Source organism: Trachinotus anak, unplaced genomic scaffold, assembly GCF_046630095.1.
Source record: "Trachinotus anak isolate AG129_WGS33_773 ecotype Australia unplaced genomic scaffold, CSIRO_AGI_Tana_v1 ptg000019l, whole genome shotgun sequence".
NCBI lineage: Eukaryota > Metazoa > Chordata > Actinopteri > Carangiformes > Carangidae > Trachinotus > Trachinotus anak.
Genome location: NW_027273870.1, coordinates 11,013,948 through 11,038,163, shown reverse-complemented (window position 1 = coordinate 11,038,163; position 24,216 = coordinate 11,013,948). Strand labels below are relative to the sequence as shown.

The 24,216-nt window shown below is 39.1% G+C and overlaps 1 protein-coding gene across 1 annotated transcript in view; it reads left to right on the top strand.

The window, feature by feature from the left end:
• Positions 1 to 10,458: 10,458 nt before the first annotated feature.
• The window catches only part of neurl1aa (neuralized E3 ubiquitin protein ligase 1Aa), a 78,262-nt gene continuing 64,504 nt past the window's right edge, over positions 10,459 to 24,216 (top strand). Inside the window, exon 1 of the mRNA XM_071504848.1 lies at positions 10,459 to 11,096. Coding sequence (XP_071360949.1) covers positions 11,015 to 11,096 — 82 coding nt within the window. The 5' untranslated portion in view covers positions 10,459 to 11,014. The remainder of the gene's footprint in view (positions 11,097 to 24,216) is intronic.

Genomic DNA, 24,216 nt, shown 5'->3' with positions numbered 1-24,216 from the left:
TTGTGATTACCTGTAGCCTGCAACAGCCAGCAACAAGTATAATGCTTATAAAATAGATTTGTTCTATAGTATCTGTTATCATCAGATATCTTTAACTCTGAAATATCAGTATCTTGGTCATTTACTTTAGTTTCTAATGTATTTGGATGGTTTTGAAATATCAAATATGTAATATTAAATCACAGTCAGGTAATGATTTTTTTATATTTTGTTTTCCATGTTCTCTTTGCACTTGTAAATGTGATTTTAGAACCTGAAGATCTTACAAGGTGTAAAGGCATGGAGACACTGCAGCAACAAAATGAAGAGAAAAAAAAATTAAGCTATTTTGATAGAGAAACTGGACAAACGATCCCATCAGGCACTCCACCAATTTTACCCCAGAAGATAAATTTGCTCTCCTCTTGGGAAATTACTCAATCTAATGTGGTTCTGGAGAATAACCCTGATGATATCATCAGGATTCTTTCATCTTGGGCTTGGACACATAGATGTCTACTGTAACTGCACCTCCATGTGTGCCTATTGGCTCTCCATTTTTTTTCTGGATGACTTTTGCCATTGATGCCCACCACTTTGACTTTTAACTGATAGCTGTATGGGTGGGGCAAGAGAAGCTTAAAATGACATTGGGGTTTGCCCCCTATTTTCTTTCTCTCTCGTTGCATGTCATGGGCAACCTCTCAGGTTTCAAAAGGATTTGCAAGAGGAAGACAGGTATGACAATGGTTATGAAAAACATTTTGCTTTCTATGTTTTATCACTTTATGTTACTTCCCCTATCTCTTCGTTCTATATTTGGCCTCGATCTCTATTATGTTTCTCCCTTTCAGAAATTACTACCTCCACTTCACAGGAAATGACAACAATCTTCCAGCTGCATGAAGACAGCTACTCATGTAAAATCAGAATGCATGTCATGTGCCAGCACATCAAAAGCATGCTGTCTTGGCATGCTCCTCCACCTCACAAGAGACACTAAGAATGCTTGCTTGGAAACCATTTCAATGGTCATGCATCTAAATGAAATGCAAAGTAAAATAGCAGATTTTTCACGCTCTAGATTAGAAATGATCTCCCATCTCCTGATAGTGGAGTACATGCATGAGCAGATGTGCTTGTTTTGTCTGGGTCTGTTACGTGATGAACTGTATCCAAGCAGTGCCCCCTTGTGGCTGCATGAGTCAGAATCCTCCTCTGACAAATTTTCCATTGAAGCCCTAAGACATGTTTCCATCGAAATGGGGGGGGGGGGGGGTTCAGAGCTTTCCTCATACACATCTAGTCTGATTTAAAAATCTGTGCTTCTGAAAGGAATAAAATCAGCTCTACCTCTGGTCATAACTAACATATTGGACAGTTTTAGCTGAGTATAAATGTAAAATCATTGGAGGTGGGGGTGATTGGGTGGGGGCCTGAGGACACTTAAGCTACAGCTAAGCATGAATCATACTCTTAAGAGTATGATTCATGCTTAGTATGCCTATCTTAGGGCTAAAGGAGAGGCACAACTAAAGAAGCAATACTGGACTCCCAGGACAGCTTAGTTCTTTTTGCTGCCCGCACCCCACAACCCCCTCTCCATAGCGAGGAACACCTTGAAACACTGTGTGTGTCTTTCATCTGCACAGTGTGGACCTACTGTTGGACCTGTTACTCCTGCTCCTCTTTCTCTCCCAGGCAGTTACATTCATAAACATGTATGTGCCAACATACACAATGTACACACACACATGCAGAACATGAGATGCCAAGGTCTTCCTCTGCTGCTCAGGTGTGTGGGTGTGTTGGTGGTCGAGAGTCCACCGGTAGCTTTAGGTTATGTGCTGACATTCCAATGACAGCTGCTCATTGGCTGATGCAAGCTGCATGCTCCAGCATTCTCACTTGTACAGCAACTGCTCACTTTTTTGGCGATTCAAGATCTGTCAGATGCAGAAGAGAGCGGCAGTGCAGGGGAGAAACAACGTGGGACAAGATGAGATGTCAAACGGGCAGCTTTGTACAACTTGTGTGGAATCTGAGGGCAGGAGCTCAGCAAAAAAGAAAAAGACATAAATATAATTCAGGCTGTTTAACAAGTTTTCAACAGTGAGCTGAACAGTGGCCATTTGCAAAATGTCACTAAACACTTCAAGCTATGGCAAACCACAAATGTCAACAACAAAATCAACCATGGCACACTGACTCAGACTGACAACGGCCAAACAACAGAGGCAACAGCTGAGCATTTATCACTCTCCAAGTCAGCAACACATCCGATTGGCACGGTGGGTAAACCTGGCTCCGCTACATGTTGCCACGAGAACAGCCGGGAAGAAGCAATTGAAGGTAAGAAAGAAGAAGAACGGGAAAGATTGCAAGACAGATGGGGATGGGAGAGTGTATGTCTGGTTGCATGAGAATGATCGTGTTTTTATCGGTGCCAAGCTGGAGATTAATTTCCTGTGGTAACAGTGCTGATGTGGTAAGAACCACCCACTCTACTTTCCAGAATCCTTCTGGGTACATTCACCTGTTCCTAATGCAACCTCTTTGTCCATGTGGCATTAGTGACAGCGATTCCGGAATAAAATAGCCTTTTTTTTTTTTTTTTTTGTCTGTTTTTTTGTTTTGTGTTTTGGGTTGTTTTTTTTTTACAGCTTTCCACAAAAAGAATTAACAGAAATCCACTCCACACTTCTCTTTGAGTCTGGAAGTAGTACCCAACTTTCCAGCTGACTTACCTGCCGTATTCAGACACACATACACACATTCATACACAAAGCTCGGCTACCTGACCCATCAGGCTGGTTTGCATATTTTCAAATACTGTCATGTCTCATCCTGCACTGAAGGTCATGTTTTCTGTTTTTTGTCGGCTATGTGTCACTTCCTGTTTTATTTTGGTGTGTCTAACCTTTCCCTTTTGTTTTGGATTTACACCTCCTTCCATTCTGTGATTCTCGCTCATCTGATTTTTGACCCCACTCCTAATGTGTTGCACTTGTGTCTAACTGTCTTCCCCCTCCTAGTGTATGCGGTCTGCATGGTCTCTGCCGTCTGTGCCAGTTTGTTTCTGTTTGTTGTATCAAGCATTCCAGCAGTTTCTTTGTGTTCGTCTCACTGGTTTTTTGACCAGTTTTTCCATGATTGTGAGTTTGCCTAGCCCTCTGGATTTGTTTGCCTGTGCTGACTGACTCCTGTGTACTGAACCTGTTTTTTGTAATAAAGACCCTGCCTTTTTATCTTCACTTGAGAGTCTGGTATTTTGTATCCATTCTCTGTGGTTCTGATAAACACATTTTATCATGAAATTTCTGTCCTCCTCTCAGATTCCCGAAACACACTGGATGTGTGGTGTGTGCATCTCGGCTGCCATTGCTGATGCAGACACACAGCTGGTGTGTTCACACCAGCTGTGTGTCTGCTGCATCACTGCTATTGCCAGCTATACCTGTTTTCATAGAGTTTGCAGGATACTTGAATGTTGGATTTCTCTTCATTTTCAAATAAAAATTAAAAAACATATATATTTTTTCATATCTACAATATGTTCAGATTCAGCCTAGACATAGAGACTATAGTGGAAGGTATTGGTTTTGTGTGATATTGGTGGTATAATGTCAAAATGACCGTCAGCAGGTCTTGTCTCTGTCTATTTTTGTTGCAAGATACGCACATCACACATTAAAAATAGGTGAGATGCCAAACTTCTGCATAATGCAACACAGCCACGACGCGAAAGACATGAGTCTCACGCATCCAGTGTGTGTCTCCGGCCTGACTGTGTTAGTCATCTGCATCAATGCATGTCATGTGTTGCCAAGAGACAATGCCCAGCTGGAAAGACTGATGGGTTATAGCCAATTATCTGTCCATTAGCCTAGACAGCTCATGGTCAATAATGGATGAAAAAAGCAAAAGGCCAGGTTCCGAGTTCTGGCAGTACTAGTTGGTTTCAGCCTGCATTCATTTATTTTTATGTATCCATTCCATGGGTCCATCCATCCAATTCATGAACATGATTTCTCAGTGATGCCTTGAACTTCTTCAAATTTGGCACAAATGTTCCTTTGGACTCAAGGATAAACTGATTAGATTTTGGTGGTCACAGGTCAAAGTTCAAGGTCATGGTGACTTTACGTTCTTGTGAATGCAATATATCAGAAACACCCAGAGGGGATTTCATTACAACTACCACAAACATTCACTTCGACTCAAGAATGAACTGATTAGAATTTGGTGGTCAGAGGTCAAATGTCAAGGTCACTGTGACCTTAAAAATAGTTTTTGGCCATAACTCACAAATTCTTATAATTAATATGACATAATTTCACACAAATGTCTACTGGTTAAGAAAAAGAAGTGATGTTTTATATCCAAATGGTCAAAGGTCAACTTCAATGTGACATCATAATGTTCTGCAAATTATAACAAGATGGTGGAGCACACAAGTGCAGCAGGTCTTTGAACTTCTTTTTTTTTTTTTTTTTTTTTTTTTTTATTTATGACCAGAGGTGGACAAAGTACACAGCTCCATTACAGATCTTCCTGGTCAAGTATTATTCCAATAGAAGTGAAAGTTGTTTGGTCAGATTTAAAAGTTAAAGAGTTAAAGTACTTGAGAACTTGTTTTTAAAAATACTCAAGTATTCAAACATTTTTTTTTATGTCAATGCATTGTTGTACTGTTCCAAAGAGCACAGACATAGCACACACAGTGTGTGTGTGTGTGTGTGTGTGTGTGTGTGTGTGAAAAATTACCCAACCTAGTTCCACATCTCTATCTTAAAATGTTGCCATTGTAAGAACAAGTTCAAACATGACTGACAGTCTAGTAGGAGTTGGCTGGGATTGTTTTTTCTCCTGTGACGAACACAGTGCATGGTCTATTACATTTTCAAAATAAAAGCAAACTCATTCCACTGAATGGCAGTAGTTCTAGTTTTTAAATGACATAGTAACATCTTATGAAGTTGTTACGGAAAATGTACCAACAAACAGTTGCTGTGGGTTCACATAAGTGTTGTCTCAGATATTTTGGATTTTATTCGCATGCAGGACTGTGAGTCACAAATTGGGCCCATATCCCAGTAAAATGACTTGGGTTCTGTGTACCCATATAGCAGATGAGGAGCAACATTATCATTTATTTGGAGTTGATGTTCTGGACAATTGCACATCTGCAAGATCAATATTCACTCTCCTTTTAACGTTGTTTTGGCTTCCACCAACTTCTGAAGGATATATGGCTGTTAAGCTGCTAAATGCATCACTGTGTTCACCAGTTTGTCTTTAACTATGTCTGTCTGTTGTTTGGTGCTGTGCTATGGTGGTTTAGGTTTCTTGAAAACAGCTATCTACTGTACTGTAGCTAGAAATGAAGTTGGTGAGAGCAGAGAGAGTGAACCTGAACTGTAAAGTTAAACCAAAATAATGAGCTGAAATGTGCTACAAATGCTTTGTAGAGCTGAGGGGAACATCACAGACGGGATTGTCACTATGAGTGACTCCTTTCACATTGTACACATTCATTACACACATCTTTTGCTAATTAAAAGAATAATGATAAGAGTGGCTTTAATGATACACATATAGGCTGTGTTAGAGAACCAGTTTTAGGCCTGCACAGATGTACGCTTGCGAAGTAGCAGCAAATACAACAAGATGGTTCATGTCTGCAAGTTCCTGAATTGCAAAAAAAAGGAAAAAAAAAAAGAAAAGAAAATGTGTAGGTCCATACCATGTAGTTTTAAACGACGCATCTGGATCTGTTATGCTATGCAGTTTTCTACAGCAGATACCAGGATGTCCAGGAGTACCACTTTATGTGTTTAAGTGTTCAATGAAGCAATGCCTGGAAGCTAGCGTAGGGAGCCAGATGAAGTCTACTGATACACTCACATGGCATACTCTACCCACTGCGACATACTGTGTGTCCACTACATCTTTTTCATCACTTAAAGTTGGGGTAGGCTGTTATAGTTGTGATAACTTTTTGGTGTCAATGGGCAAAAATTCCATAATCAGTATTGTGATTCAAGCGAGAGCAAACTAGATATCTGCGCCTCCTCTTGGCTTATTACTATTGGTTGTTGTAAAAAAAATGTGTGTGTCCCTTGAGATTGATATGTGTCAGTTAACTGTGAAATTGTTTCAGATGTGGAGAGAACTTGTTGTACTTCTTCTGTGGGTAGATTTACCATGAAAGCAGGTGGTGAGTGACTATGTTCAATGTTGCTAATAGTTTAGCCAGGGGCTTACGGCTTTTATGCTCTGCTCACTTTTCTGCTTGCCACGCTGCTCACCTTGCAGCTTGCTGTTGTTTGCTGTAATGGTGCTGCTGTGGCTACTGTTAATATAGCATTTCAAAAGTCCTATCTCCACCCCAGCATTCACCTTTAGGCTCTGTACCGGGAGTATCGTCACTCCTTGCTTTGCAGAGCTTGGTGTTTTCTTGTTGGGAGTGAGGAGATCAGAGCGTAGACATATATTCTATATTCATATCTATTTTACATGAGTTGGCTGACTGAACTTTAGGAGGATTTCTGTTAGGGTGAAGCTGTTTGAAAAGCTGCAGAAGGTTTGTACTTCTTGACCAGATCAACAGCATTCCTGCCAGAGTCCCCAAATATCTGCAACAGAGATGGTGAGGGAAATTTGCAGCTATGAGCTGGGAAGTGACTAATAGTCCTAATGATAAATGAAAATAATAATAATAATAATGAAACCATGTACAATGAATGCAGAAATGCCCCTTTAAAGAAGAATGAGGGCCCTGTGATTCAGTCCATTTCTTTCCTCCACTTTGGCAAAGATCAGGCAGCATGTTTTCCCCCTGTGTAAAACGTGATTCTCCCATGTTAGTGTGTGCTGAAGTAACCATCAATGTATGTGCATCTGTGTATGTTAGTGTGTCTGTGTTAATTAGTGTGTGTGTGTGTGTGTGTGTGTGTGTGTGTGTCTGCTTGTTAGCATCTCCCCTCTTGTCCCTCTGTTTTACTCACCTTCATTGAGTGGCTGCTCCATTCTCTTGTACTCTTTTTGGTCCCTCTTGGCCATTCAGTCATGACTTCTGATGGCAGTCGTGATGACCTCCATGTCGGCTGTGCAGCTGTTTCACCTTTTTCTCCAGCCTCTGTTTATTCTTCATTTCTCTGGAGATCTGACAGACATGGAGGTCCAGCTAGAGCTGAATTTGGAAACACCAATGCAATGAGCAAAAGGAGGATGAAAAAGATGCCCAGAGCTGCTGGTGTGTTACACTTGCAGTTATGTGTGCCAGTGATGGCCAGTAGGACTGTATCCTGCTGGGGCTCTCTACCTTTTCTGACTGCACTCTCTCAAAAGCAAAATATCCTTTATCTGTGCCAGAGTTCACCAGTTACTCATGTACAAAGTAAAATTTCCCTTATTGATTTTGGGTGTTTGTTTAGCAGAAAGCCCAGTGGCTCTGTCTTTTATCTTCTACCTGTGAAAAGACTGGAGATGCAGAAGTATGAGCTGTGCTGTAGATGCAGAAACATGAGAAAAAGATCTGATTCAGATTTATTCTAACATTCAGTTCTGTGGTCAGAACTATACCAGTATACTATGACGATTAGTAGAGATAAAGAACTGCCACTAATAAAAGTCTGTCACCTTCTGCAGCCTCATTGCATACATCACACGCCACTCAACGGCTAGCTCTGTGGTGAAAATCAAAAACGTGTGCTTTAAAGCAGACTTCATGAAAGCTGGAAAGGAAGTGGTGTTCCACCGATCTAGAGGAATTTTACCCTTTGTAATGTCAGAACCTCTTACTATTCATCAGTAACAGGAGAAAATAAGATTTTCAAACAGGATTTAGAGTCCATCATAGCACAGGATCAGCCGTGGTTAGAGTTTTTGAATGATCTCCTCATGGCCTCAGACAGTGGTCTCTATACTTACTGTACTCTTACTAGATCTTAGTGCTGCATTTGACACCATTGATCACAGGATTTATATGACAGAGACTAGACCATGTCATTGGGATGTAGTTACACTGGGCCTCCATTTCTACTGTAAAAAACCAGTTGAGCCAGTCCAAAATGCTGCAGCAGAGTACTGACAGGAACTAGGAAAAGAGGTCATATTTCTCATGTGTATGCGTCGCTGTCATTGTCTCCCTGTGAGATCCTCTCCTTAAGCTCTTCATCCCTTGCATCTTAAAGAGCTCATATTACCCCAATTATCCCAATAGGACACTGTTCAAAATGCAGACCTACTTGTGTTTCCTAGAGTTTAGAGTAGAATGGGGAGGCAGAGCCTTCAGCTATGAGGCTCCTCTCCTGTGGAACCAGCTTCCAGTCTGGGTCCAAGAGGCAGACACTCTCTACATTTAACATTAAGCCTAAAACTCCTAAAACTCCTCTCTGATGAACCAACCCCTTTTTTATGCTGCTATAGGCTTAGATTGCTTGAGGTACTCCCATGATGCAATGACCAGTTCTTCTCGCTCTTCTCTTGAGAATTAAGGTATTATGATTATGATTATGATATGGCGGTATACAAATAAAAATGAATAGAACTGAATAAAGCCTTCTTAAATAATCAAAAGTAAAAGTGCTCATTCTGCTGGAAAATGGCCTCTGACTGGTGTATTATTAGACTGTTAATACTGAAGCAGCAATGATTCAGCAGCATTTTGCTCCTGTAGCTGCTTGAGGTGGAGCTAGTTGATCTAGACTATTTTTATATACAGTTCTAGTTTAATCCTGTGGTTCCCAACATAAGGGCCTCCAAAGGTAAATTTGAGTTTTTTTAACAACATTAATGAGTAAAGAAAGAAGAAGAAAAGTTTATGTAAACTCTTGATCTGAAAGGTCATTTCTAATTATAACTGTCAAATAAACAAAGTAAGGTAAAAGTATAATATTTCCCAACTGAAATGTAAAGTAAAGTAAAACTAATAAACAAATAAAATACGATACATTAAAATTGTACTTGTGCATAGTTCTTCAATAAATGTACATCACTGCATTTCAGTCACAAGATTATGATGAAACTATATTTTTTCTAAATATATTATTGGTAAATAGACTGCATTTATACAGTCTAGCACTTTTCTAGTCTTCATCACTTACAGCTTTTTACGCTACAAGCCCCATTCACCCAGTGCTTTTTTCTGGCCAACAGTCACTCACAGACTTGCCCAAGGACACTTTAAGATGCAGACTGGAGTTTTATTGTACTAAAGTTAAAGCAAAAAACATTGTTCATTAAGGTTCTTTCACTTATCATCAGAACAAAAATGTTTCATTCCACAAGCATTATAACATTTTACACAGGAGGAAAACATGCTGCCTGATTTTCGCCGAAGTGGAAGAAAGAAATGGACTGAATCACAGGGCCCTCATTCTTCTTTAAAGGGGCATTTCTGCATTCATTGTACATGGTTTCACTATTATTATTATTATTATTATTTTCATTTATCATTAGGACTAATAGTCACTTCCCAGCTCATAGCTGCAAATTTCCCTCGCCATGTCTGTTGCAGATATTTGGGGAACATGGACTCTGGCATGTTAGTGTGTGCTGAAGTAACCATCAATGTATGTGCATCTATGTATGTCAGTGTGTCTGTGTTAATGTGTGTGTGTGTGTGTGTGTGTGTGTGTGTGTGTGTGTGTGTGTGTGTGTGTGTGGGGCTGCTTGTTAGCATCTCCCCTCTTGTCCCTCTCTTTTACTCACCTTCTCTTGCATGACCTGCCCCGTCCCCTTTTTCTTTCATCCTGACCACTGTGAAGGCACACCCAGGTCATGCAATCGTCAGGCAGCCACCACCACACACTTTGTGTAGTGCATGTGTAAGAGCCAAAGGTGGGTCTAGCTCAATGCTACAACATCATCATGCTAAACCGATTGAATCTCAGCCTGAGGAAGAATCACCATGGCCATACTTAAACAGTTATTTTATACAAAACCAAAGCTGACATTCTAGCACTTTCCCATGAATAATGAGGTGTTTATTATTTTAGTTCTGTTATGACCTGTGAACAAGTAAGCACTTTTTGCAATAAACTGACAATTGACTTTTTTTGAATTATGCCAGGTTATTTTGTTATAATTTTGTATCACATGTACATTGTCAATTTGATCTTTTTTTTTTTTTTTTTAAGTAGTTTGAACTACTTTTTCTAAGCAGCTTCAGTTAACCCAACTAGACTTCTCCCTCGTAGCTTTGCTGTAGTTCAAATTTTAAAGACGTGCTTTCAAAGTAGCTTCCCCAGCACTGCCCAGCCTGTCATTGGCTTCTTTTGTTTTGTTGTTTATTGTTGATTAACACTAGATGGCAGCTTCACACAGTCCATGGACCATGATGAAGCGCTCATTATGCGCGTGTGTTTGCACCTGTTTTAACAGACTGCACATTCAGATGAAGGCAGGAGCTGAAGTTACAGTGATAGGCGTTAGATAACAGCTAGGCCGTTAGTCCTGCTTATTCCTATTTTCCAATTCCGTTTTTTTTTTTTTTTTTTTAATATTGCGCAAATTCCACCTGATTGAAAATAAATTATAAATTACCATCTTATTTTGAAAAATTCATCAGAGAAACAACAGCAGAGGCTGTAGGCTTTCAAAAAAAAAGCTGCGTGTGCCTGTTCTTACACTGTTTTTAATAAAACAGCATAACAACGTGATCTCAGCTGTTGTCTGGGAACACCGAGCTCTCTGAAGAGGATTATTCAGTCGTCAAATTCCGCTGATGAAAAAGCCAAAAGCTCCATCCAGGATCCAACGTCCTCATATTATCGCTGCACTCTGACTCCACACACCTGTGTGCCTGCTGCCTGCTGCCGCTTCCGGTTTCGTCGTTCGCTGATGACCGGAGGACGTCATTAAAAACACCCCTACCCACGACTGAGGAGGAAGGGAGGAAAGTGTTTTTTTTTTGTTTTTTTTTTTATCTACTTCCGAGGAAACTGCCTCAACGAGGTACAAGTAGCCGTCATCAGCCGGATTAATAATATTCAGCCAAAGCCGCGGTGAATTTCTGCAGCCTCTTGTCATGGGCAACAGTGTATCAGGCGTATCGACGCTACAAAGAGGACAACAGCAGGGGTTTCAAAGACTAAGAAACTCTCGGAAAGGTCAGTAAACAAACTGAAAACAAAATGACTGACAACTAAACGCACAGTTAGGCAACAAATTGTGAGGGGTGCGTGTAGAAAACGAGTAGTTAATATGTGTTATGCGTCCCGAGGAAGGTCATTGAACTTAAATAGTCCATGAAGAGGACACGAGCAATATGGAAAAGTGTTGAAGCCACTTAGCATCCACTTTGTTCTGTTGCTGATGCTTCTGTATCAGCTGGGAGGTGGTGCTGAAGAACAGCTCCCGTCTGTGGCTGCAGGAGGCGGGCCTGTTGCCTCTGTGGTGGTTGGTAGTCGGAGGTGAGGTGTAACCTGTGTGCCTGTTCGGCCACTAACCTATCAAACAGGCAAACACACACCAATCAATAAATAAACGATTTATTTATGGTTCAGTTAAAAGTAGTAAAACCACATTACAAGTTAAAGTCCTGCATTCAAAAGTAAAAGTATAGAAGTAATAACAACAAAATCTACTTAAAGTACAGAAAATAAAAATACTCAAATTGAAAGGTCATGTCAGTGCTTTATTATCATATCGCTGGATCATTATTATTGATGTATTATTATGTGAGTAGTTCTTTCATGTTATAGCTGGTTGATACTTATTAAACTAAATACTTTAAATACTTCACAAACTGCTAGGCAATTTAATCTATTGCAATGCATTTGTAAATATATAATCATATGTTTCATATGTTTAATCTTCAAACTAATAACTAGAACTGCTTAATTTAAGTAGTGGAGAAAAATGTACTGTTTCCTTTTGAAATCAAGTATAAAGTACAATGAAATGGGGATGCCCACAAAAGTACCTCAGTATTGATGGAAAGAATGATTTGATAAAATGTAAAATACCATGTAAGCACAATACAAAAAGTAAAATGTACTTAAGTGGCAAAAATTTCAGATAGATTTGCACTTAATCAAAATCAAATAAACCTGGGGCCCTGAAACAGTTGCCCAATTTGCCCAGTTAGTAATCCAGCCTTGTCCAACCATATGTAACACTGGAGTCAAAAGTCTTCAACAATTTTGATCAAATCTGGCGATAATTGACAAAACAATCTCAACTCAGGTCGCACTTAAAAGCTGTTCTGCAGATTTGTATCATATGACATGATCTTCATCAGCAGGTGAAGTAAATGTTAAAATTCAATTTTTCTGGCCACTTCACTTCTCACCCACATTGATTTAGAGGTTGAGCTTCACGGTTTGCTCTTTACCATGAAAACATCAGCTGACAAAACAAAACTAACCTCAAATAATCTCGTTTGAAAGAATGAATTGTGCTGATGAAAAGTGCTCTGAAAAATTTACAGTACATTTGCAATAAACATCTCCAGCAACTCATTCTGCAAAAGAAGATAATGTGAAGCGGTCCAAAGCACTATAACAGCTACTGAATGGACCTCGGGGTGAGGTTATTTTGCCAACTGCTGTTTCCGGGGACAAGAATAAACTATGAATGTGTGAATAACTGTATTGTAAGATATGTGAAATATTTAACAGACTTTTAACCAAAAATTTTTGAGGACAGTTCCAGCACTAAACTATAATGGTTTTAGGTGCTGTTTAACTAAGTACCTTTAAAATAGAAGCCATTACTAAGCCAATACTGAGTAAAGTACATTGGGAGGAATGTGTTTGCAGGTATTGATAACATCATTATTTCCATTTTTTTATGGATTCTATAGGTTTATAAAACCTATAGATTTGTGCACAGTGGACCGGAGACGTGTGCTTGAAATACAATCCACTTAATGATCACAGTCATTAACTTCAAAGTGAGAATCAAGTTTTCAACACATACATTAATTAGGATTACATTGTCGCATGTTTTATACACAGAGGAAGAAAAATAATGAAGTGAGGCAGTTGTTTATAAGTACAAAGCTAAAGTAACAAAATCCATCTGAGTACTTTAATCAGAAGCTGAACAATAAAATGTGTTTTGCACAGCCAAACTTATTATCCTCACGTACCTACTCTAAAGCTCTTTCCAGGACCCTCTGGGCTGAGTCCCATGTGTAATACAATCATATGAAGTACAAAAAAGTCCACCTCCACATCCCCCCACTCTGATCCCACTGTTACATCTGGATTACAGAGGGGGAAAATGAGCCTGAGGGAACCATTTAAAATGTAGCTGTCATCGGGATAATCAGCATAAGTACACAGTTTACCCTCTCACATCCTCTTTCTCTACCTCGAACACACTGTCTTAGATCGCACAGCTATTTTCACATGGCAGGAATACAGCACAGAACAAGTGAGTCAGGCTAGGAGAGGCAAGGCAGTGCATTAGAGAAGAGGGCCATTACTCAGCCAGGTTTCCTTGACGACCACCCATAACATGTGCAACAGTTCCCATGGTGATGGTTTCCAGAGTGCGTTATCAGCGGGAGATGATGACTGATTGGGATGAGGACCAGACGACGTCACTGGCAGCCATTCAGTAATGAAGGGACGTGGATGTGTTTGTGCCGCTCTGCATCCCAGTTTATTAGGCTACGTTTGGACATTGTACAGTGATTGGCTGGACATGGAACAGAGATATCAGTGTTCAGCGGAGGCAATGATGACTGCACTCAGTCACTCAGAGTTTATAACCTCCTCATACACAGACACATCCCCCCAGCTCACGTCTCAGATGCACTCATTTAATCAGTAAACACATAGTGTACATTCATTTATTTTGAGCAGGATAAATGGCCTTCTCTTAGCTCTGCTGACTCAGTGTTTTGGTGATGACTTCCCATTCATTGTGAGAGCAATGTTCATCTCATTTCTTGCATAAACCACAAACATACATTGAAATATTCTGTGATTTTTCAACTAATTGGCAGTTTTTTTCAATTCACTGCAGTGCCCTCTTGTATGTATGCTGTTGTGATATGGTTATACAGTAATGTTACTGTAGGTCTGTATTATTATAAGACAAATAAGCTTTATTAATAACTTATTCAGAAGAATACAATTTTAAAGGTGAAACAAGTCATAACAAATTGATAAGAAAGCAGAAAATCTTGAATAATCAATATCAGGTATTTTTTTAAGAAAAAATCGTGAAAACATGTGACACAGTCCCCAGTTCCAACTTCTCAGATGAGAGGATTAGTCAAAAAAGCAAGACATTTGACGAGATTGAAGACTGGGAAGTCGTGATGGGCATTTTTGTTTGTTTGTTTTTTTGTTTTTTTGTTTTTTGCCATTCCATAAACAAAAGAATTCCCTGATTAATTGAAAAAAATAACTACAACTAAGTACTCACAATGAAAATAATCATCAGTGTCTGCCCTATTAAGGTTTTTTTTTTTCAATATATGTAAAAGACATATAAATATGTAGCTGGAACTGAATATATAATTATAACAATTATTACCTGAAAAGACAAGGATGTTCATTTCACATTAATGCAAAAATACACTATAGCCATAAAGAAGTCTTCCTCATTGATTTGTAACAAAACCTACAATGCCACAATGGCCTAATACAAGCAGGGATACGTTGCTTTTGTACTATATGAATTAATTTGAATTTAAAATGGTATTCCATAAGGAAACTGCAAAATCTCAGGCAGCAGTCTAATATATTCTGAAGGTTTATAAAGAGCTAACAGGTTTTACTGAGAGTAAAATTAAAGAAGTTTATGTTTAATTATGTATTTATTTTTACAAAATCATGTTGAAGGCTACATTAAGCTAATGACTGTTTTAATTTAGTAGCTGGGATAACTGTGTTTATTCTACTTGTGTTAGATTTTTCCAGTGACATGTAGGACAAGTATTCAAATAAAACCAAAAACAATTACTACCTCTAGCGTGCACAGTAACTGGTCTTATCAACCAAATTGCAGTGGTGAGTCTCGCCAACCTCGCAGGCAGCAGAAACAGTATCCACAGACTGACTCTGTCTGAAAGTGCTACATTAAGCTACTAGCTAGCTAATGAACACAGTGTAGCCCTTATCTGCTCAAGTCTGCAGTATCTTTCTTTGCACACATGGTGGCAGCGGAAAGAAGTTGTTAATAGCACTGACATGTCATCACATTTTAAGTTGACATGGCTAATTTGTTAGCAAACAGTTGCTTATTTACACGTCAAACAGTCAGCAACATTAGCTTTCAGTCTTGTTTTCACATTTTGATGCATTGTTATTATAAAAATATGCATTAGGTTATTGCTTCTTGAAGAGCCAGATGTTTCCCTCAGGAATTGGTGTACTTCAAAACAGTGGTAAAAGGAGAGTGACTGTTGGATTTACAATCATCAGATGGACACAAAGAATGACTGCTAATGTTGCTCTGGTTGTGTAAATAGCCCACTGTTTTCCTAAGAAGTTACCAAATGAGAGGTGATAATACGAAATTGCTGTTTTTACAACTTGTCTCTATAAGTCAGTTGTAGCAAGTTTAAAGTAAACTACACTTTGTCACAGTTCTCGAGTGAGTCTGTAATCCTTCCTCGACTGCTGACAGCTAGTTTTGGATTATACAAATGCCAGTAGGTCAAAGAAGGTCACAGTACAAGGCTATGCTATTTCCAAGAAGAGGTATGTACAAGTTCTGCACTGGTACATACCAAATTTAGAAAGACATGATGCAAAATATTTGTTAATGCATTTTTTTCTTTTTTGCCAAGACTAGTATAATGTCATTTTGGCTTTTTGAACTTACTAACATGTTATTGTATGAGCCTGGATTATAAACTATGATCCTTCAAGTGCCACAAAGCATAGCTGGTCGTGTGAAAGAGAGGTTGCGCAAACAGCCTTTAGACATCATCCTCAGGGATGCTGCATTACCAAATGCATTTGAACATGGCATTTAGTTGCAGCCGCTGACACAAACATAATGTTACAAAGTACAAGGTGTTGTATGTTCACACTAAGCACACTCAGACAGACAGGCAACAACTGAGAGGTGAGCACATGTAGCCAAAGAAGACATGCAGTTTGACATTGTGAGTGTGTTTGTATGTGTCTCCCAGGAAATGCAGAGCAAGCGCTAGATAAAGTGAGACACAGACATGGGGAATGTAAATGCACCACCGAACAAGATGTAGAGTAATTCCTCATGGGTACACAACAGTTTAGTTCCAGCCCATTGCTCCATGTTTTTGAGGATGAAGCCCACCTTGCTGAGAAAATCCTGCTTGAGTGAGGCTGTGCATTAAAGTGCATTGTTAAGCAGGTTGTATGAATGAGAATATAGTAAATATTTTGAACATTTATCTAACCAAGAAAAATGCGTTAATTTAATGTCTTTCTCAAGGACGTTTTGTTTTGGAGAGCAAACCATCCACTTTTTTTCTTTTGAATAGCAGTCGTAACACTGGCAGGGCGAAGCAGTTACTTTTCATCCTAGTCATCTCATACAATCCATGAAAGGAAAGGAAAATGCATTTGTGGAAAGTGTTTCTTTGGCTGGTGGGGTTTGCTTCGTTGAGTTGTGACACAGCCCATTTAGACAGAGAGAGTGGGGAGGAGTTAAACAACCAGTCTGAGCTGTACATCATCACTTTTTCATTAGAGCAAACTGACCTCAGCTCAGTTCATCCTACTACTGTGAAGGCACCACAAGGGCATGCTGTTACCTCATACACACACTGACACATACACACACACACACACACACACACTTACACATATAGACACTGATGTACTGACTGAGTCACACACTACATTAGCAATAGTGGAAGTTATTGTTGTCTCGAGTCAGTTTTATGTATATAGCTTAAAATCACAAATTTGCATAAAATGGCTTTACAACATGTAGAGCCAGCATACAACATCCTCTGGCCTTCGGTCCTCAGTCTGTCCAAAAGTACCTTTAGATCAGTATTTTGTGATGTATCAGTCAGTGAAGAAAACTGATCCGACCTCCTGTCTATAAAATGTGGGTGACCCACCCATTCATGCTCTCCTCTACCTGTTTTGACTCATCACAACTCTGTTTCCACATATAGCTTAGTTACTATGGTAACAGGAGTGATGTTGCTTTGTCTCTGTCAGATGTGTAAATAAGCAATAGTTTGCTAACACATTAGCCATAACACCTTGAGTAAGTCATTGTTGTCTCTTCAACTAGTTCTGCAGCCCCCAGGAGGCTGAAATATCTATCAACTCAACTTAAACTGACAATCTGGTCAGCAACGTCTATTTTAACTAACTATATATCGGTGAAAGCTATATTTAAGGTTTTTTTTTTTAATTAGCCTGTACTTAGCAGTATGTGCTAAATAGCAGATCAATAAATAGAAGCTACTATATAACTCTTTGTTTGGTCTTTTCTTGAAGAAATGTGAAAAGCCAATTTCTGGTGAACGTAATGATCTTCAGAGTTTGAATGCGATAGGACACTGTTAGTCATTTGAACTTAGGACAAAAAGCCTAATCAGAACTGTGTGTACTTACTCTTTGGGGAGTGTTCATAAAATAAAATTATACTGTAGGCCTAGTTATTTTGTAATTAGAACACATTAGACCATATTTCAAGCACTGCACAGCTACAAAAGACACTAATTATATACCTCAGGAAATAGTCATAAAACATTTCAACCGTTTTCTACACTTCCTGCTGTAGCACTGACCTCTCTTTTATGTGACAGTTGACCATAATTATGTAACGTGGTACTGACAGTACAGCTGCCTGCCCGGGGTGTTTTTGAACATCCTTAACACCTGCCTAAATAAGAAACACAAATACAGTGAGGTGATGCAGGCTCAGTGTCACTCCTGGGAGGATTCTAGCTCCTCAGGCATTGCAATGCAGTGTTCACACTTTGTAAACATAAAAAAAGACTGCCAGCATTTTCCAACCCAGACAGTTGCCTGTGCTAGATGAACTCATCAGGTTAGACGATGTCTCATACTTATATAAGACAATTCAAAGGAGCTATCACTAGATTGCTATTAATGCATTTGAATAGCAGAAGAGTGCCTCAGTAACAATGATGCATTGTTTTGCTCTTAGAAATACATCATCATTAGTACCAATATTAGTAGTAGAAGCAGTATTATACTGTATTTGTGTCTGTGATTGTCAGAAATGTTTGATTAAAATGATAAAGTTATGCATTTTTACTCCTCGATTAGAGAAATAGTGAAAATGTAATAGCTAGCTAGTTGTTTTAGTTGATTGCTTTGGTGCCATTATTTCTCTTCCTACCCTCACACTACGGCAACCAGAACAGAATTATTGCACTTTGTTCATCACAGGCCTTTTAACTGTTATCCAAGTGTACAAATGTATTGCCCTCTCTGCTATAAAGATGGGAATATTGCCTACTTATACACGTGGCAACAGATGTGTGTTTTATTGATACTTTACGACGATGTTGGGCCAAGCAGTTTGCCTTGTGTACTCAACAGCTCTACAGAATTTATAAAGGAAGAATTTATCTCAGCCTGAATCATGATCATGCATCTTTCACACATGCACAGGGAGTTCACTAAAAACTTAGTGAATCATGGAAACCTCAGAATAGATGCAGGAAATGATACAGTACAATAAATTTAAGTCAGTGATTCATTAAGTCCATAGAATTGTGTAGGGCTGCTGCTTGTCATTTCATGAATTATAAAGTCACAGGGGTCAGCAGTATTGTTAGAGATCCAGATGGCTTTATAGTGCCTTCCAAGGGAACATTTTCTGCATTTTGGGCTTCAGATGCAGCTGTGATGTTTTGTGGGAATGGAGCCATAAATGTCCTCCAAACAAAACGGAACTAGATAATAACATTTTTTGATACAATTTGCCGAGGAAGATATGATATGAAGTCCTCTCACTTATGTTTAAGAGTTTGCCATTATAAGGATTGTCCAGGAAAGGTTTCACAAACAACCAGATAGAGTGGGTGACTCCCCTGGAGCCCCAGGCTCCAATCCAATAGGGGCTCATTTTTGTCCCTGGGTCCCCTGGCAGGTTTATCCAGCCCTGAGTCTAGAGCTGTTATCCACTCATTTTTCATTGTTGTCTTTCATTTTGCTTTATTTTAGCCTTTAGAAAATATTTATATGTGATAATACATTGATGATTAAAACCTGAAAACACCTTTTCAGCGTGGTGGAACCATGTTTACAAAATGTTTATTCTCCTCTTGTTTCATCACAAGGCTTGAATGATTTCTCTGATGGAAATATTTTAAGCATAATGTTTTCCAATAATGGAATAGGCTCGAGTGGCACTGATAATAGCTTAATTCATGTTAGATTAAGTCTTGGTACGCATCTAGGATCAAATGAAATAGAACATAAAGGCATTTTGTGGTAAGCCCTCTGCAGTGTGGAGTCATGGTGGTTGGAAAATGAACCGACTTTGAGAGGCCAATACCGTGTCCTAATTTGACCTAATGATTACAATGTCATAAAAGTGTTGTTGGTTTTTTTTTCTTTTTAACCAGACCACTAAACAAATAATGTTTCTATGTGGCACCAGATCAAAAGAAGCATATCAACCCCACAAATGGTTTTGATTGCACAATTAAAAAAGAGAAGAAGTTGGAATGGGAAACTGAATGTTGGCAAAATTACAAGTTAATCAGGATGTGAAGCGATGCTTTGTATTTTGTTGCATGCTAGCAGCAAGAATATTATGACAGGAAGGTGATTATTTTTAAATCAAACAGACTGAATAACGTTTCATTTAAAATTCATTTTGCATGTTGTTGCATGCTGGAGATCAGTCAAATGTGACTATAGTGTGATAATTTTAAAAAGGAAAATATGAGTGTAACACAGTAGAAACAACATGACACAATGTTTGAAGCTGAGCAATTTCCAGTGTGTGCATATTTATGCAGTTAAATTAGACTTACTGTGGACTATTTGTTCATTCCATGATGAGAGGAAATCATTGCATACTGTAAACTGGTATTGTTTTGCAGAGTAACAGACAGTATGGCGTGATATAATGTTTCAGCCAAACTCGTTATCTTAACTGGCTAACTCTTTAGCTAAACTCTCAATGGATAAATATCCTCCCAGAGAGCAAAATTGAACATCTGGCTCAATACATGTCTGGGTCCTTGGTTTGAGTCCAGCCCCTTGATTGTCCACCTGACAGTAATGCTGTATATGGGCCAGACTCGGAGCCTGGAACCAGGTCACGGCATGTGGCCCAAGTGTGGGCCGTGGTCCCCAGCAAAAACAGACAGGGTAAAGATGATGAGTTGATTTTGACATCATACCAGCAACATTGCTTAAGACTTCAATACATTTTTGTGTTTGGACAACATGATGAAAACTACCACAATTGTATCCTGGCTGACATACAAGTAGAAAAACAACTAAAACAACTATAAATCACTGAATTAATACATTTAGTGTAAATTTATGGAAGCTCTATTCCACTGAATACAACATTAACAGTAAGTATTCATATGATTTGTGAATGCATTACAATCAAAAGTTGAGTGTTGAGTGTTGCATATGACTTCATTCGCCTCTCATTACCTCAATCACTTAAAAAGCAAAGGATGTGATTCAAACACTCACAAACAGGGACCCCCCCCCCCCCCCCCCCCCCCCCCCCCCCCCCCCCGCCTCCAGCCTGCTGCTCTTCGGAACTGCTGTAGTGTTTCTGATGGGATAATCCGTGCGTTGTGCTACAGCCCATGTGAGGAAGGGATTACATATTTATTTGGGGAGTTTTCATCCAGCCTTTACCATCTGTCACCAGTAGTGTGGCCATGGGACATTTACAAGAGCTTTATAGTGGAGTGATAGGATGAGAGTGTGCATGAGTAAGAGAGAGAGAGAGAGAGAGAAAAGAGGAAGTAAGGAGTGGGAGCTACTGACAGTTGCCATCTTGACAAGCATATCCCAGGACCCAGCTGTAAACCTTTAAAGCATAAAACCACCCGCAGTTTCACATGTACCCAAAATCCCCCTTAACACCTGCCATGGAGGAATATTCAGCAAAGTGAAAAGTCCTGTGCTTTCCAGTTAAGTCCAGCAGTCGTGTCTGGGACATTTCCCATGTTCCCTGCTGGGAGAGGGAAGTTTCTCCATATATCCTCTTTTTAGTCCCAGGGGGATTAAGAGCCAACTCAGTGCTGATGTCATAATCCGCACACTTGTCACTTACATTATAGCTGCAACTTGATGGGTGGTCTGGCCCACTTGGCTGGCCCTGCCTACCTCAAGAAAGGGTAGGGGGTCATATGTAATCACATCAGGGAATGCCCTTTATTTATATCAAATAAAATAATAATAATGATGACATTGATGATATTGTTTTGGGTTTTTTTTTTTGGGGGGGGGGGGGGTTGTTTGTTTGTTTGTTTGTTTTTTACTTTCATTATTTTTCATTACATTTCATTAGATGTTTGAAACTATTTATAGGCGGTATTTTTGCAATGATAGCCATCTACTGTATTTGTTTCCTCTCTAAACAGTAACTTTTATCACTAGCTGTTAATGGAGTCCATCTTTTCCACACAGGATCTGCACATTTCATGTAATGTAGAAGACAACATCAAATCATGATTTGAGTAGCCTATTACCATGTCGGATGGCTTTGTTCATCGTCTTCTTTGGCTTTGGTACAGGCTTCTTTTTGAAACCAGAAGAAACCATATTTGGTCAAGAAGGTGGGGCTGACAAAACAGTGACAAATTATCACCTTATAAAGTTGATTTGGCAAACTCAAAAAGTTGTCAGTTCACATGCCCAGCAGGCCCAGGGCACAATTTGCATTTATTTGGACTTGTTTTTCTGGCAAATGGTAAAAATATACGTCCAATCTTTACTTTAAGCTGTTCTGGTCGCCACCAACTTCTAAGGAAAATATCAGTCTCTTTAACTGTTAGATTCTTCACTATATTTGCCAGCTAGCTGCTAACTTTGTGTGTCTGGAACACAGTGTGTAGTTCACTGGAACATTTTTGCTGAAAACAGATGTTGCTGTATCTGAAAATGACAGTTATGAAACCAGTGAAACTGAATTATAGTTGTGAGTTGTAAAACCAAACCAAGGACCTGAAATATGTTAAAATACCCTGTAGTGCTGTGGGGATCTGCAGTTGCTGGTGATAATTTGTCACTCTGAGCCACATCTTACACATTGCACATTGTCATTCTTCATTGCTTGTATGAAAATATTGATTAGTGCAGCTTTAACATTAAAGTTGTAGTGGGAGATGACCAAAATGTATTTAAATGGCATTGGCTGTTTGGAGGAGGTTATTGGATCCACTCGAAACATGTCATCTGCTGTTCTTAAAGTCCAGTAACAGCAATTTACCTGTTCTGTAGCTGCACTGTTATAGCAGCCACAATATGTCAGTTTTCTATCGGATAATTTATTTTGTGGAATTATGTTATATTATGACTTGTAGCTCTAACCCATAATGCACTTGACCCATAATGATTCAGGAATAAAGAGAGGAATTATAGATTTCAGCCATGCCACAATCTCTAGAAGTTTCTCACTTTGTATCTGTCACATTATCACTTTTATTGACATAACATTTTGTAGATAAGAATGTCTCCACACAAATACTAATTAGGCAATGACATTTTAGCAAAAACGTTTCATAACCAAATACATCTTTTCTCTGTTTACATGGTCACCTCACCACATTTTTCCCACAAACATCCTTTTAGTGGCTATGACCTCATTCCCGATACTGTAACCTCCCACCTTACCCCTGATCAGTGAGTCTGCCGCTGTATGGCTCTAAATGCAGGAATACCCCCCAGTAAAACTTTTATTCTAAACAACTTCCAATAAACAACTTTTTCTTAATCCCTTAAATTTTATTATTGTGACTGAGACTAACTTAGTGGTGGCAAGTTTAGCTCACTGAATGGACTGATTCTGCCAGACTTTTCAGCCCCTCTAGCATCCCTGGCTACAGTAAATAATAAGCTCGTATGTATACTAATTGTTTTAAATACTGCCAGTTGCATTTAAGGTTTAACTCTTTCAACTAAATCCCTGCTGTTGTGCAGCCTAGAGGCATGCCCAGTTTAAAGGTCACATGTTGTAGAAAGTGAGATGTCTGTATCTTTTTTGATTATACAGCAGGTCTGACTGCTATATAAATACTGTAAAAGAATCAAAGTGTACAATCCACAGGCAAAATGCATACACCCCATATTCAAAAACTGTGTCTTAAACTGTCTCTACAATCACCACACTCAGCTATGCCCCCAACACAGCCCTGGACCCACCATCAAACTTTTCAGGATTTGATTTCTCCAACTTTTTATCTGAAATCTGCTACATTTTTATTAGATCCCTCAAAAAAGAAAGACTCAGGGCCTCTCTTTTGATTGGCTGACTGACCTGTTGTTGCTATAGCTCCAGGGAGAAGCCCAAAAGAGGAGATGTAAAATTGCTGGTTTTTGGTACTAAACCCCACAAATAAATCTTCTTATGGATATCAAAACTTCAAATAAAACATCAGAAAAGTGAAAATTTGGAACCTTTAACAAAGACCTGTCTGACACAGGGGAAGGTTTAGAAGGGTGGCACAGGGTGACTATTGGATCTGAGCACTGTCAACCATTCTTTGGCAACTTTACAACACCCACTCATGGATCCGAGTGCTGTCAATCACTCCCTGGCAACCTGACAATGCTGGTCATTGGATCTGATCTCTATCTGCGTGTTGAAGAGCGAACTTTTTTAAACAGCAAAGACACAACTCAACTACAGACCACATCTATGTTTGTGGTATGTACAAACTCAATTATAACATTCTAAATATGTGACAATGGAAATATGTCCTTTTTCTCTGTTGCAAAATAATACGCATAAAGACGACTTTCACATGTATAATGGCTTACATTGAATGTGTAGCTAATTTGCTAACTTCTGCAGTCTAATGAAGAGCTGTGACTATTGTTTTAAAGATTAAAGGCATAATCACTTTCCCCCCCCAAAAAAAGCTACAAATAGTGCTCAAAAAAGTGATAAACATGAAAATGTGACATTTGAGAATGTTATCTTAGCAATCTGATCCAGTTATGTTTGGACTTTTAAGATGTAGAATGATGCTGCTAAGCTTGAGTTGGAACAGAAATAATTTGATTTGATGTGCAATGAAAGAAATTAAGTCCCTCGGCCATAAAAGGTATTATTCCTTACACGATTGTATGATTCTGCCTT